This window comes from Dromiciops gliroides, chromosome 6, assembly GCF_019393635.1.
Source record: "Dromiciops gliroides isolate mDroGli1 chromosome 6, mDroGli1.pri, whole genome shotgun sequence".
Taxonomy (NCBI): Eukaryota; Metazoa; Chordata; class Mammalia; order Microbiotheria; family Microbiotheriidae; genus Dromiciops; species Dromiciops gliroides.
The window spans coordinates 168,713,567-168,726,329 of record NC_057866.1 but is presented as its reverse complement, the minus strand read 5'-3'; the positions used below and the strand labels follow the sequence as shown (position 1 = coordinate 168,726,329).

General features: G+C 44.3%; 1 protein-coding gene across 4 annotated transcripts in view; it reads right to left on the bottom strand.

Annotated features, from left to right (window-relative positions):
- The window catches only part of TMEM131L (transmembrane 131 like), a 170,832-nt gene extending 160,971 nt beyond the window's left edge, over nt 1-9,861 (bottom strand). For all 4 annotated transcript variants that reach the window (XM_043972126.1, XM_043972127.1, XM_043972129.1 and 1 more), the window contains exons 1-2: nt 9,706-9,861; nt 8,654-8,724 (exon numbers count right to left, since the gene is read on the bottom strand). In XM_043972126.1, coding sequence (XP_043828061.1) covers nt 8,654-8,724; nt 9,706-9,829 — 195 coding nt within the window. In that variant the 5' untranslated portion in view covers nt 9,830-9,861. The remainder of the gene's footprint in view (nt 1-8,653; nt 8,725-9,705) is intronic.
- Nucleotides 9,862-12,763: the final 2,902 nt, after the last annotated feature.

Sequence of the window (12,763 nt, the reverse complement as noted above, 5' to 3'; positions counted from 1 at the left end):
AAATGCATACCCATTGTAATTTTAAATCACCAGTTATAAAAATATCTGTTGACGTTTGTAAACACAGACCAAACCACACTTGGAAATTCATCACTTAATTTTGACCTCAAATAACGTAATAGCAATATAAAAAGAAAAAGGGGCTTTAAACTGAAAATTACTCAATATAGTAAACTCACCACTGTCATCTTAAGCAGCAAGTGCGATGGCATCCAGTGTTTAGCAGCTTCCCCATGCCCACTTAAACCAATTATATGTTACTTAGTCTTGACACGTTCTCCTTCTTTGACATGAGACACCAAACCATCCCTTTTCTCCTTTCACTTCTTAAACTACCATATGGTCTGATGTGATGCTACACTAACTCTTTTTTCTGCCTCCCCCATAACAGTGAGATTCAATCCTCAGAGATTCATTCCAAAGCAACTGCACTCACTGTTTCCACTACTGTCTTCACTGCAAATGTCTCCCTACTCCTTACCTACAGCACCAACCTTTTGGCCACACTTGATATGAGATTTCGAAATGCCTAGAGGATATCTCCATTAGGCTCTCCCACTATTACCTAAAAATTAACTTACATCTCAGCCAGTGCTGCTCACTCCAACATCCTTTTCCAGGCTTCAACTTCATAGCCAACTTGCATTTCTCTCCCCTTCCCTCTTTACATGTAATCACCTGAAGCCTCTCTACGCTCTTGAAGTGTCTCAGATAGGGTCTTTCTTCTCCATTCCCTCTGTCATAGCCCAGATCCAAGTTTTCCTCCCTTGGACTTAAAATTACTTCATGCCTAGAACACTGCAATCAGCTTCCTAACTTCTCTCCCTGTCTCTTCTGGCACCAATCCACCCTTCCTGTCACTGACAAATTAGCATCCCAAACTGAATGACTGAAAAAAAAAAAAAAATATATATATATATATATATATATATTTATCAAGCACTTATATGCCCAGAACTCGTTTATCATGAACGAATGGCTCTGCAGTATGTAGGAAATCCACTCCAAACTCTATAGCCTTGGAATTTAAGACCTCCAAATCTGCCCCCATTATAATTATACATACATTGTATATGTTTAATATATCCATGTATAATTTGCATTATATACCATGTATAGAACATATCCATATGTTTATATGGATATTCTATCCATAGAACTATCATTTTCTCTGACTGTTTATCAACAAGATGCCTTTGCTCTCATCCAGCCACTCTACTTTTCCATGTCCCTATTTGCCCTCCTCATCCTTGCCTCTTTTCATCCAGCTCTCAGCCCCCGATATTCAATGCCCTCCCCAAAATTATATCCTCAATACTCTGATTACAATACCATGTCCATAAGCAGTTCCTTGACTACTCTTGGCCCTCAATAGGTGTGCCATTCTCTGGATTCCTATAGTGTTTACTACACAACAATAAATGATCATATATAATTTGAATCATTCTTAATTGAAGCAACATGGCATAGGGCTGGCCCAGAAATCAAGAATACCAAGGTTCAAGTCCTATTCTGATACACATGATTACTACCAGAAGGAGTAATAACAATCACAACATTTATATGGTGGTTTGAAGTTCTCAAAGTGTTGTAGTTTGTGAAGTATTTTACCCATATTATCTCATTGGATTCTCATAAAAATACTATAAGGTAGATGCTATAATCCTCATTTCATAGATGAGAAAACTGGGAAAGATGAGAAAGGTGAAGGAAAACATGCCCAGAATTCCATCCTACTTTTCATCACCCTGTCAACATGCAGAAATCCAGAGATTACTAACACTTGTTCAGAGCAAACTTCTGAGTAGATGACAAACAGACATCACTCTATAGTGAGATTTTAAGGCATCAGAATTTTCAATATAACATCCTAGTAGAGCCAATAAGACTACAACAATAAAGAAAAGGTTTGGACATTTCCCTGGAGTTTTCTGAATTCTATCCTATAGCCAGGCAGCAGAAAAAAAATTTTTCAAGCTGGGAAACAAATATTATAGTAAAGCCTCTTACAGAGCACTAATAATGCAAGGGAGGGAAAATGGTTTTCCTTAAAAGAGACCAAGAATGATATTTGAGATAGGTATATTTTTTTTTTCATAAAGGACGTAGAAATTCAACATATACTTTTGGTTTTTGTTTGTTTGGGCTTTTTCCAGGGCAATGAGGGTTAAGTGACTTGTCCAGTGTCACACAGCTTGTGAGTATCAAGTGTCTGAGGTCATATTTGAACTCAGGTCCTCCTAATCCAGGGCTGGTGCTTTATCCCAACATATACTATGTTTTGGGGTTTTTTCCAACATATACTTTAAAAAAAAACAACTTACTACGCAATTTAAAACCTACTGTTCTTTAGTTTAGAAGGAAAAATAAAGCAAGATCTATGAGGCTTTCCCACTACTTCAAGGCCAAAAGTCTACTCCATGTATTCACATTAGTTAATCTCTATATGATAGGCCAGTCTCAGCCCAAAACTAATGGTCCCTTCTCCTTGTCTCAAAACCACTCTTACACCAGGACCATTGAGTGATCTTTGTGTTAACAGATTGAATAAACCAAAGATAGGCATTTTATTCTTGTTTCTAATGTGTATACCTCTCCCCCTCAAAACAGGACCAAATAACAACACAAGAAAAGGAGACAAAAAGTTTCAAGACAGCAACTCTACCACCATCTTTAGAATGGACCTGCAAAATCCAAGATGGGAAAAGCATCAGAGTACCAAGAAATGACTGAAAAGGGTAGACTTGTCCCTACTGCGGCTTCAGGAAAAAATAACATTTGAGTGTCTTCGTTACTAAGAAACATTTCCCATCCTCTATGGGACACCTTCCCAAAGGCTGAAGAGAGGTAGAAGACATGGCCCCCAGTCTAAAGGAGATGGCTGTCTCATTAGGAAGATAAGACTAAGATAGGCAACAATACTTAGTAAATAGCACCTAATGACTAGTAGATGAGGATGATGTTGCAATAGGAGAAGCTGGGAGGGAAGAGTGATCACTCAGGACTGGGACAGCAGATGGAGGAGACTCCCCAGCTGGAGGAGGTGTCTGAAGGAAGAGAATTTCACTGAAACTATTGGAAAGGCAAGACACAGGGAACAGTATATAAGTAAATGTGAGGAGCAACAGGACCTGTACAGGGAACCCTGAGTAGAAGAGATTAGCTTTGGGAGAGGGTAATTGTAGGGGGGGGAAAACAGGGAAAGAGTGGTCAGGTAACAAGTGTACTAGAGGCAGCTGGGTGGCACAATGGATAGAGTGCTAGGCCTGGAGTCAGAAAGACTTGAGTTCAAATCTGCCCTTTGACACTTACTAGTTGTGTGACCCTGGGCAAGTCACTTAACCCTGTTTGCCTTAGTTTTCTCATCTGTAAAATGAGCTGGAGAAGGAAATGGCAAACCAGTCCAGTATCTTTGCCAAGAATACCCCGAATGGGATCACAAAGAGTCAGACATGAGTAAACAACAACAAGCTGGAGAGGGCCCTGAATGACAAGCCTGGCTTAATGAGTTTGGACTTCTAGGCAAGGTGGAATAACATTGGGATCTGGGGGTAAATAAAGGCCAGGGTCATTAGATCATAGATTTAAAGGTGAAGAGACCTTTCAGGTTATGCAGTCCAACCCCCTCATTTCACAGGGAGGTGAAATAACTTTTCCAAATTCACACAAGTAGTAATTAACAAAGCCAAGATTAGAATCCAGGTCCTTTTGCTTCCAAACCCAGTGCTCTCTCCCACTGTACCACAAAGCCTATAAAAAGCAATGATTAATTAACAATAAATTAGAACTCGGATTAATCACTGCAACAAATAATCTGACAAATCCAACAGAGAACAAAAGGCTCAACTACCCACTTTTTGTTAGAAAAGTGGCAAACCATGGGTGTGGAAGCATACATTAGACTTGGCTGCTTGTTTGTTGTTGTAAGAAAAGATTCAATTACAGAAGACTATAACAAGAACATATTGGGAGCTCTCTATGATATGCAAAACAAACAGCAACAATTAAAAACCTAAAACAATAATAAACTGTTGGAAAAATTGGCTTGAAACACACCAATTCTGTGACTACTGCCTAATAATTACCAACACTTGGTGAGTTAACATTTGCCAAATTAAGTGGAATTAGTCTTAAGACCATCACCACTGAATAAAGTGGACTTGAGTCTCCACACGGAGCAGGAATGTCTACCCCCTTAATAATAATAATAATAATAATAATAACAACATAAAAATAATAGCTAGTACTTTAAGGTTTGCAAAGTGTTTTCCAAATATTATCTTGTTTTAACCTCTTAACAACCCTGGGAAGTAGATGCTATTATTATCATCCTAGTTTTGGAGATGGGGAAAAACAAAGCAAACAGAGGTTAAGTGACTTGAGTAGGGGTCACATGGCTAGTAAGTGTGTGTGTGGGGGGGGGGGTGCAAATGTGAACTCAGGTCTTCCTGACTGGAAGTCTTTTCTAAGAAGTACTTCCCTCAAAATGGCAAAGATTTAAGTATTACAATTCTTAAAGAAATTTTTTAAGCATTATGAAAATGATGCTTAAATGAGGGAAAAGAGCCAAAACAATCCAAAAGAGAAATGATGGAGCTCAGAGTTGAAAAGGATCTCTAAAGATCTTCTAGTCTAAGCCCCTTGGAGATTTGGAAACCGAGTCTCAATGAGGTTAGCTCCCAAAGGTGATCATTAGTCTTAGTCCAGTGTTCTTTTCCAGACACTGTTCTGACACCTTTCTTCTAATCTTCGAGTCAAGTCATCAAGCACTTACTGAGCATCTACCATGTGCCCGCCACAGAGCTAAAGTTAAAAGGCAGCTCCTGCTTTCAAAAGCTCAGTCTAATGAGAAGCAGGTGAACAACATGCAAAGAACTCCGTACATACAAGATAGATACAGGATAATATTGGAGATATCTTCTTGAATCATCCCTACAGGAAGTAGTCTCTATTCCTACCTGCCAAAATATTTTACATCACAATAAAAAGGTACTAGACATAGCATGAATAGAACCCTAATTCAATTAGGCAGCTGGTGAAGGCAGCTGGGTGATACAGTGGATAGAGTGCAAGACTGAAGTCAGGAAGGCCCGAATTCAAATCTAACCTCAGACAGCTGTGTCTGTGTGACCCTGGGCAAGTCACTTAACTGTGATTGCCTTAGTTCCTCATCTGTAAAATGAGTTGAAGAAGGAAATGGCAAACCCCTCCAGTATTTTGCAAAAAAAACCCCCAAAACAAACAAAAAAAACCCCACCAAATGGGATCACTAAGAAGAGTCAGACTGAAACAACTGAACAACAATGTCTAATAAATATTATGGTGCTAAATTATATATTCTGATCTAGCAACTTTGTCATAGAGAGAAAGTAACTCCATGCCACCCAGCAAAAGTTCAGGTTTAAATGATTAACCCTTGCATTTAACTGCTAGTTTTAGCGATCTATCATCAGATGAATCTCTGACCTAATCAGTGAAGGAAGCCCTTCAATCAATGGAGACTGCGTCGCTGAGATTTTCATCTACCTTGCCATAAATCCTCCACAGAAAATCTGCCTTTCAATGCCCAGTAACCTCTTTCCTTTCTGTATGTCTTTGTTCTGCCTGAGCGCTCCATCCTTCATCAGATTCCCTAGTATGATCACAAAGAATAGCAGGCATCTTTACCAGGCTTGGTAAGCTCTGCATACATTATTTCATCTGATATTCATGACGAGGTGAAATGGGGAATACAAGTATTACCACTCCCTTTTTACTGATGAGAAAATTAAGACCTACAGGACAATGAGAGGCAGGCAATATAGTCTATTGGAGAAAGCCCAAGACTCAGAATAAGGAGACCTGAGGTTGTCCTAGGCCCTGACACTTATCGATTATGAGACCCCAGTCTCTTAACCTCTCCACACCTCCCTTTCCATATCTGAAAGACAGCAGTGAGAATAGTTTTCTACATCCTTTATTATAAGAAAAGTTGTTTCTCAATGTTCAAAACAGTATAAAAATGTTTTTGGGAAAGGGCAACGGATTTGGAACCAGAGGTAGTTTGAATCTAATTTCTCCTACTTACCCTGGGCAAATTCCTTAACCTCATCGAGCCTCTGTTTCAAAAAGACTGAATTTGGACAACCTTTAAGGTCCTTTCAGCCTGTGTCTGATCACAACGAGCTCAAGGAAACATAGCTAAGTGGTGCTGGGGCTGGGACCACAGCCAGTATTCTGTCTCCTAATGCAGTGTTCTTTCCAATGCATCCTTATTCAATAGTGTGAATATTTAAGGGGTAAGGGCTGGGAGAGAGAGGTGGGGGAAAGAAACCCAATCTCACACATGTAGAAAAATAAAGCCACTGTAAATAATAAGCATCAGCAAATATTTGTGGGCACTGCCTTTCTGAGTTAAATGTCATCTCTTCTGATGCTCTCAATTCCTCTTAACCTGCTGTTACTGGTATGGTTCAAAATCGACTTTACAAATTCTTCTTCTACCCTAGCCCCACCATTTAAAAATGAAAGGAAAGTTATTAAGGATCTGCAGAAGTAAACTTAGCAGTTCCAATGAACTGATGTTCAGGAGTGGGTTTTTTGTTTTATGTCTTCCAGACCAGACTAGAAGAATTTCTAAAATCAATGACTGCCATTGAAAAAATATTCTGAAAAGACTGGCTTTGAAGTGACAAACTTCCCTTTCTGAAATCATCTCAGCCATAGACTTTTTTTCTAGGTACATGAAAGCTAAAATACTGTATAAGATCACCATGTGTACATACACGGAAGGCAAGGTGACACACTTGAATAACTGTTTCAAATATTACTCATTTCACTTTCATTACAACTAAGACTGTACAAAACTTTTAGAATTTGAGGATTTTTTTTAAGGAGTGTGCTGTGGAGACATTTTCTAGCTAAGAATTATTTTTAATCAGTTACAGTGCTCAAAACTGAGTACAAATATTCTATTTAATTAACCAAAAATGAAGAACTGGAACCAACCATATACCTGCTGGTAAAAGAATTTCTTCACAACCACAAAGCCTGACATTTCCTCCTCTGAGACTTGTGACTTAATCATCAAAGTCTGACATACATGACAGGAGAGAGTCTGTAATTTAACTTCTTCTGGGGTCTGGTTTGGCCTCTACCACTAACCAACAAAAGGCAGAAGCTAGCCTCTTAGCCCTTTTAAATGGGGCAGATTCCCAAAGGATCGTCCTCTTTACTAGGGGCCCTGCAGGAGTCTGAGTGTCTAGAAAAACTTTCCCTGAAATCACCTCTTAGCCTAATGGTAGCAAGTCCATATTTGTACTGGCAAAGATGAATGTCAGACGAAATTCTTGCCCTCTTGCATACTTTGCACAGGCTCTTCACGGATTTTACATTTCAAGATCTGTTTTCTTCCGTATAAAAATCTCTCTCAATTTCCTACTGTTCGGAAACAGGAATGAAGAAAGAATACACCAGAACAGAATACAGTCTTTCAAACAGGATGAGCAGAAACAACTTTTATCTTTAAAATGACACCCCAAGGTGGTTACAAACTTGGACACACAAGTACAGAGTATGCTTAAGGTCAAAGCTGGAAAGGAACTGAAAGCCTCTCCAGTCCAATTCCCTCATTTTACAGATGAGAACCTAAGTCCCCAAAAGGATATACTTTTCTTAATAGAGTTCAAAAAACCTGCTAACCAAGTAATTTGTCTGTGGTCATAGAATTTTTTTCCCATTAAATCAATCATCAAAGTTTTCCAATAGTGTATCTGCAATGGTAGCAACCTCTGTGCTATGTGGCAGATTCACATAAAACGTTAGAGCAATTATTTTCTCCCTTGCATACATTATTATACCACCATATAGGAAAAAAAAACCTGAAATTCAAGTTCCTAAGTGGGTGTATTCTAAAATGCACTGGAGAGGTCTGGAAAGAATCCAAAGGGTATTAGCATATTTAAAAAATAAATATCTTTAACCTAAAGCTGCTTAACTCTAATGGAAACTGCCACTTATTAATATTTATGTACCATAGCATCCAACATTTTCCAAGTATGTGGCACTTCAGTAGTTCCTAATTCATCCCCTCCCATCCTTCTGGTCATCCATCCACATACAACACACCCTCCATTTTGCACTTAGTCCAACTAGGGTCTACCACTAACCAATAAGAGGCAGATGCTTAGTCTCTCATCCTTTTTAAACGGGGTAGCTTCCCAAAGGAATGGTCCTTTTCCCTAGAGGCCACTAGTGTTTGTATAGATCCCCTTCACAAACCCAAGATCCTACACTCACAGCGATTCTTTAAAACTCTCTTTTCTCTTCACCATTATCACCACCTAATAATGCTTGGGGCTGGCTGACTGTGGCCCTGGCAAGGTGGCCCCTATACCCCACCCCTTCTCCTGAACTTGAGGCCAACATGACTCACAGGCCCCATCACACGGAGGGGGAGGGGGCTGGGAAAGGCCACACTGTTGCCAGGTGTTCTAGCCTGGCTACACCATTTATTTGCTTTGCAAATTGACATGGGTGCTGCATAGGCTGCCAAGGGGTAGCTGGCCAGGTCTCTCCTCCCCCCCACACGCACACGCACACGCACCCACGCACCCCTCTGGCCACAGACAAAAAAAAAAAAAAACCCACACAAAAAAAGCCATCACTGTCTCACCTGAGTGGGCAGCAGGAGTTCCCCTTCTTCTGCCTGCCACAGCTCGACCACATTGGGCAGGGGTTCAATGACTAGAAGAACACCCAAAAAAAGGCATTTAAAAGTTTTTAAAATAGCCATCTATTAGGTTACACTATCCTCCCTTAACCCACCCATCGCTCTAATTTTTCTTTAATTTTTAAAAACGAAAAACCATTGGCGTGAGAGGGAAAGAAGAGGAAAAGTTCAGAAGCCAGGGTGCACACTGATAAGTTTCAGTCACGTTGGGCCACTTGTCCAGAGCAGAAAGAAGGAATGGCCACAGGTATCTGGGCACTACCGGAGTTTGGGGAGGGAGGTGGGGGGAGGTTGGGAAAGGAGAGAGGACCAAGCGGAAGGGGCTTTTATGGCTCTAGTTGGGTTTTTTTTCCCCCTTGGGGGTTGGCGGGGCTCTATAGCTTTGATCCTGAAAAGCACCGCTGTTCCCGAAGCAGGGCAAGGAACAGCAATGCTGCCTTTCTTCATCTTGACATCTCCAAACCCCGATGGAAAGGAGCAGGGCAACAGTAGCCCCGGCCGGCTGGAACAATGCCTGAGGAAGTGGGGGGCCGAGGAGAGGACAGAAGGGAGGTGGGCAGGAGAGAAAAGGCCAGCAGAGCAGAGGGCAGCAGAGCGGAGCAAAGGGAGAGAGGCCAGGGCAGGGGAGGCCGGGCCGGGAGGCCGGGGAGCAGGGCAGCGGACGGGGCAGCGAGCTGGGCGCCGGGCAAGGCCGGGCTGGGAACCATTAGCACTCACACAAAGCGGGGGCTGCGCTCGCCCCGCTCCACACACGCACGCGGGGAGCCCCGCATGCACAAAGCCCGGGGAGGGGGGCAGAGGAGGGAAGCCCAGGCGGGCCCGCCCCCCCACCCCCAACTCCCCGTGCAGCTAGCGGCTCTCTCGCATTCCCCCACCCACAACTTCGCTTCCTCTCTTCCTCTCTCATTTTGGGGGGGGGGGGCGGTGGTCCGAGGTGGTCCGTGGGCACCCCGGGCTGTGGAGAGCGGCTGCCCCCCTCCCCCGCCCCGGCTGACCTTGTCCCTGAGCCCCTCCCGGGCGGCAGCAGGGCCACAGGAGCTGGAAGAGGCCCAGCAGGAGGTTCGCGGCCGTGGCGGCGCGGCAGTAGGCTCCGGGCTGCGGCCGGGGGAGCCGGGCCATGCTGCTGCTGCTGCCGCCGGAGCCGCCGCCGCCGCCGCTGCTGCTGCTGCTGCTGCCGGAGCCGCCGCTGCGGGGGCTCGCGCTCCGGGCTCCGCTGCGGGCGGGCGCCGCCGCTGCTGCCTCTGCCGCTGCCGCCGCCGCCGCCGCCGCCGCCGCCGCCGCCGCTGCAGCTGCCTCAGCCGCCGCCGCCGCCTCCCTCGGCCTCCTCCCCCTCCTCCCTCCTCCCTCCGCCGCCGCTCCGCCCCGGCCCGGGCCCCGGCCCGCCCCGCCCCCGTCCCCTCCCCTCCCGCCCCGCCCCCGCCGCCGCCCGCGCGCGCCCGCCCCGCCGCCGCCGCCCCGTTCTCCCCCAGCCTCCGCAGGGGTTGTGCGCGCGCGCGTGCGACACAGATAGGGAGGGGGGGGATGGAACGTGGGGAGGGGGGCGGGGGCGGGGGGGCGCTGACAATGAGGAGGCCGCCTCCCCGCGGGGCCCCGCCCGAACGCACAGGCGAGCACATGGCCCCGAGCGGGCGCTCGCTCCCACCTCCTCCATCCTCAGCCTGCATCCTCCTTAGAGCAATCGGGGAAGACTGGGGACCCCGGAGCCGGGGGTGGGGATGGGGGGGCGCATGGGGATGCCAAACTTCCCCCCCCCCATTTGTTGGCAAGGAAGGTGGAGGATGTTTTTTCTACTTAATTCTGGATAAATGGAATAGACTGGAGGGAGGGAAGGGGGCAGGCGGAGAATCACCCTCCCCCGACTCACACACACACACACACACACACACACACACACACACACACACACACACACACACACACACACACACACACACACACACACACACACACACACACACACACACACACACACACACACACACACACACACACACACACACACACACACACTGAAGAGACTTAGAACAAGAATGGAAATTAATATGGTAGTTGTCAGAGGAAACGGGAGTGCAGCCGCGTGGCCCCTGCCGGTTAAGCACTGAGGATATCCGGTGTCTGGAAGCTCTGTAATTGAGGGGGAGAGGGCTATTCAAAGACCCGGGAGGCTGACCTCAACGCAACAGTGTGGCCGCGAACCCCTGGGCCCGTCGTGGACCTGGGCCAGAGGAGAACAGGTGCTCTCCTGCTTCCCAAAGCCTTTGTAGGTCTGCCATGTAGACAGTCTCTTTCAAAAACTTAGAACTGCTGAAAAAATCTCCCTCTTCTGGAAGACAGAGCGAAAGGACCGTGTTAGTTACACTTCCAATGCTTGCAAAAGTCGGTATCCAAGACTAGGATGGTTTTAAAAGGACTCGGATCCATGCCTCTCTTCTAATGCCTCCTGAGAGTGAGATTTACAGTCTTCTTTCTTGGTGCCTCCCCCACATCCCCACCTGAAAGCATCAATCTGAGATTTTAGGATCCCCCTTAAGTGAAACGTTCTGCCTTTTCAGTATCATAAATGTAGGTTTACTCAGCAATTTCCTTGCATATGAAAGAAGCATTGGAAAATCTCTTTTTTAAAAAAAAATTCTTAAAATGCTTCCTGAGCTGCTAGTAACAAATATAGACTGTTAGGGCTGATCGATATAAAGGAAAATAACTACACACCTGTTGAAATTATAGTCATTCTTTATTTAATTGCACATGGAGTCTAACAGTCTAGACAATAGAAATATGGTGGTCACATATCGAGGACAGAAGGGCCAAATGAATTATGAATCTTCCCAGCCCTGACTGCAGAGTGCAGAATTAAGAATTCAGACTCACACCATTCAGTAATAACTCTAACCAAGGTTAAATAACCTAATCAGTCATACCGAATTTGACTATTTTGTACCGAAAGAATAAAGCTGTGGCTGCAAGACACGTTTAGAGGTCCTAGGCCTTTAGAGGAGGAACAAAGTACAGAGAAGGTTTAACTACTTGCCCTTGGCCACAGAGAGCAGGTTAGTAATAGAGCTGGGCATAGAACCCAGGCCTCTTTTCAACCCAGGTTGATTTGTAGTTCGTGGGCTACTAGTGCAGAAAACCATTTTATGAAGGAAATGAATGGTCTTCATAAATTTGTGACTCTAAAATGCAATAAGCTTAGTTTGGTATTCCTGTCCCAGCTTGATATGATAGTCCAATCTTTTCCCCTTTTATTTCCTACTTCCTATAGACTTTCTACTTATGGCAACATTGTTCCAATGTCTTCTCAGTTTTTTTCCTTTTCCCTCTTTATGAGATGTAGCATAACATAAGAGAATCAGCCCAGGTGTTAGAGAATGACCTGAGTTTCAATTCTGTCTCTGACACAATACTGTGACTCTGGCCAAGTCACTTGACATCTTAAGGCCCCAGGAAGCTGTCTTAAAGTAAATTGAAAAGAGTTGTTCTCTGCATTATTGAAAGCCAAGCCAAGAGTCTCCCCATCCCCAACACACACACACACACACACACACACACACACACACACACCTTTAAATCTAGAACTGAAAAAAGACCTCAGAAGCCAGTTAGTTCCATCCTTTCAATTTACAGTTGAAAGCCCAGGGAGGATAATTAATTTGCCCAAACTCAGCAAGTATCAGAAGCAGAATCTGAACACAAGATCTTTGACTCTAAAGTGAGTGGTCTTTCCCCTGTGCCACCTCAGGTTTCTCCTCTTTTCCATTTCTCCATGTTTTTATTATCCCACCAAACCTTAAGGGTATCCTGCTGGGCTAAAACAACTCTTAGAGCTGGTACCTCAGCTCAATGTGAATTCTGAGGCCAAAAAAGTATAGTTTCACATTTAAAATTTATTTATAAAAATGGAAGATCAATTCAATGGCTTGTTGTGACTAATACTACTTAAATATGTCACCAAACATCGATGGGCCTTACAAGCTGGTTAGGGAAGGAAAAGTTGCAACCCTGCCCCCCCCAAAAAAAAAGTTTTACTTGTTCAAAACCTTTTCCAAACCAGCT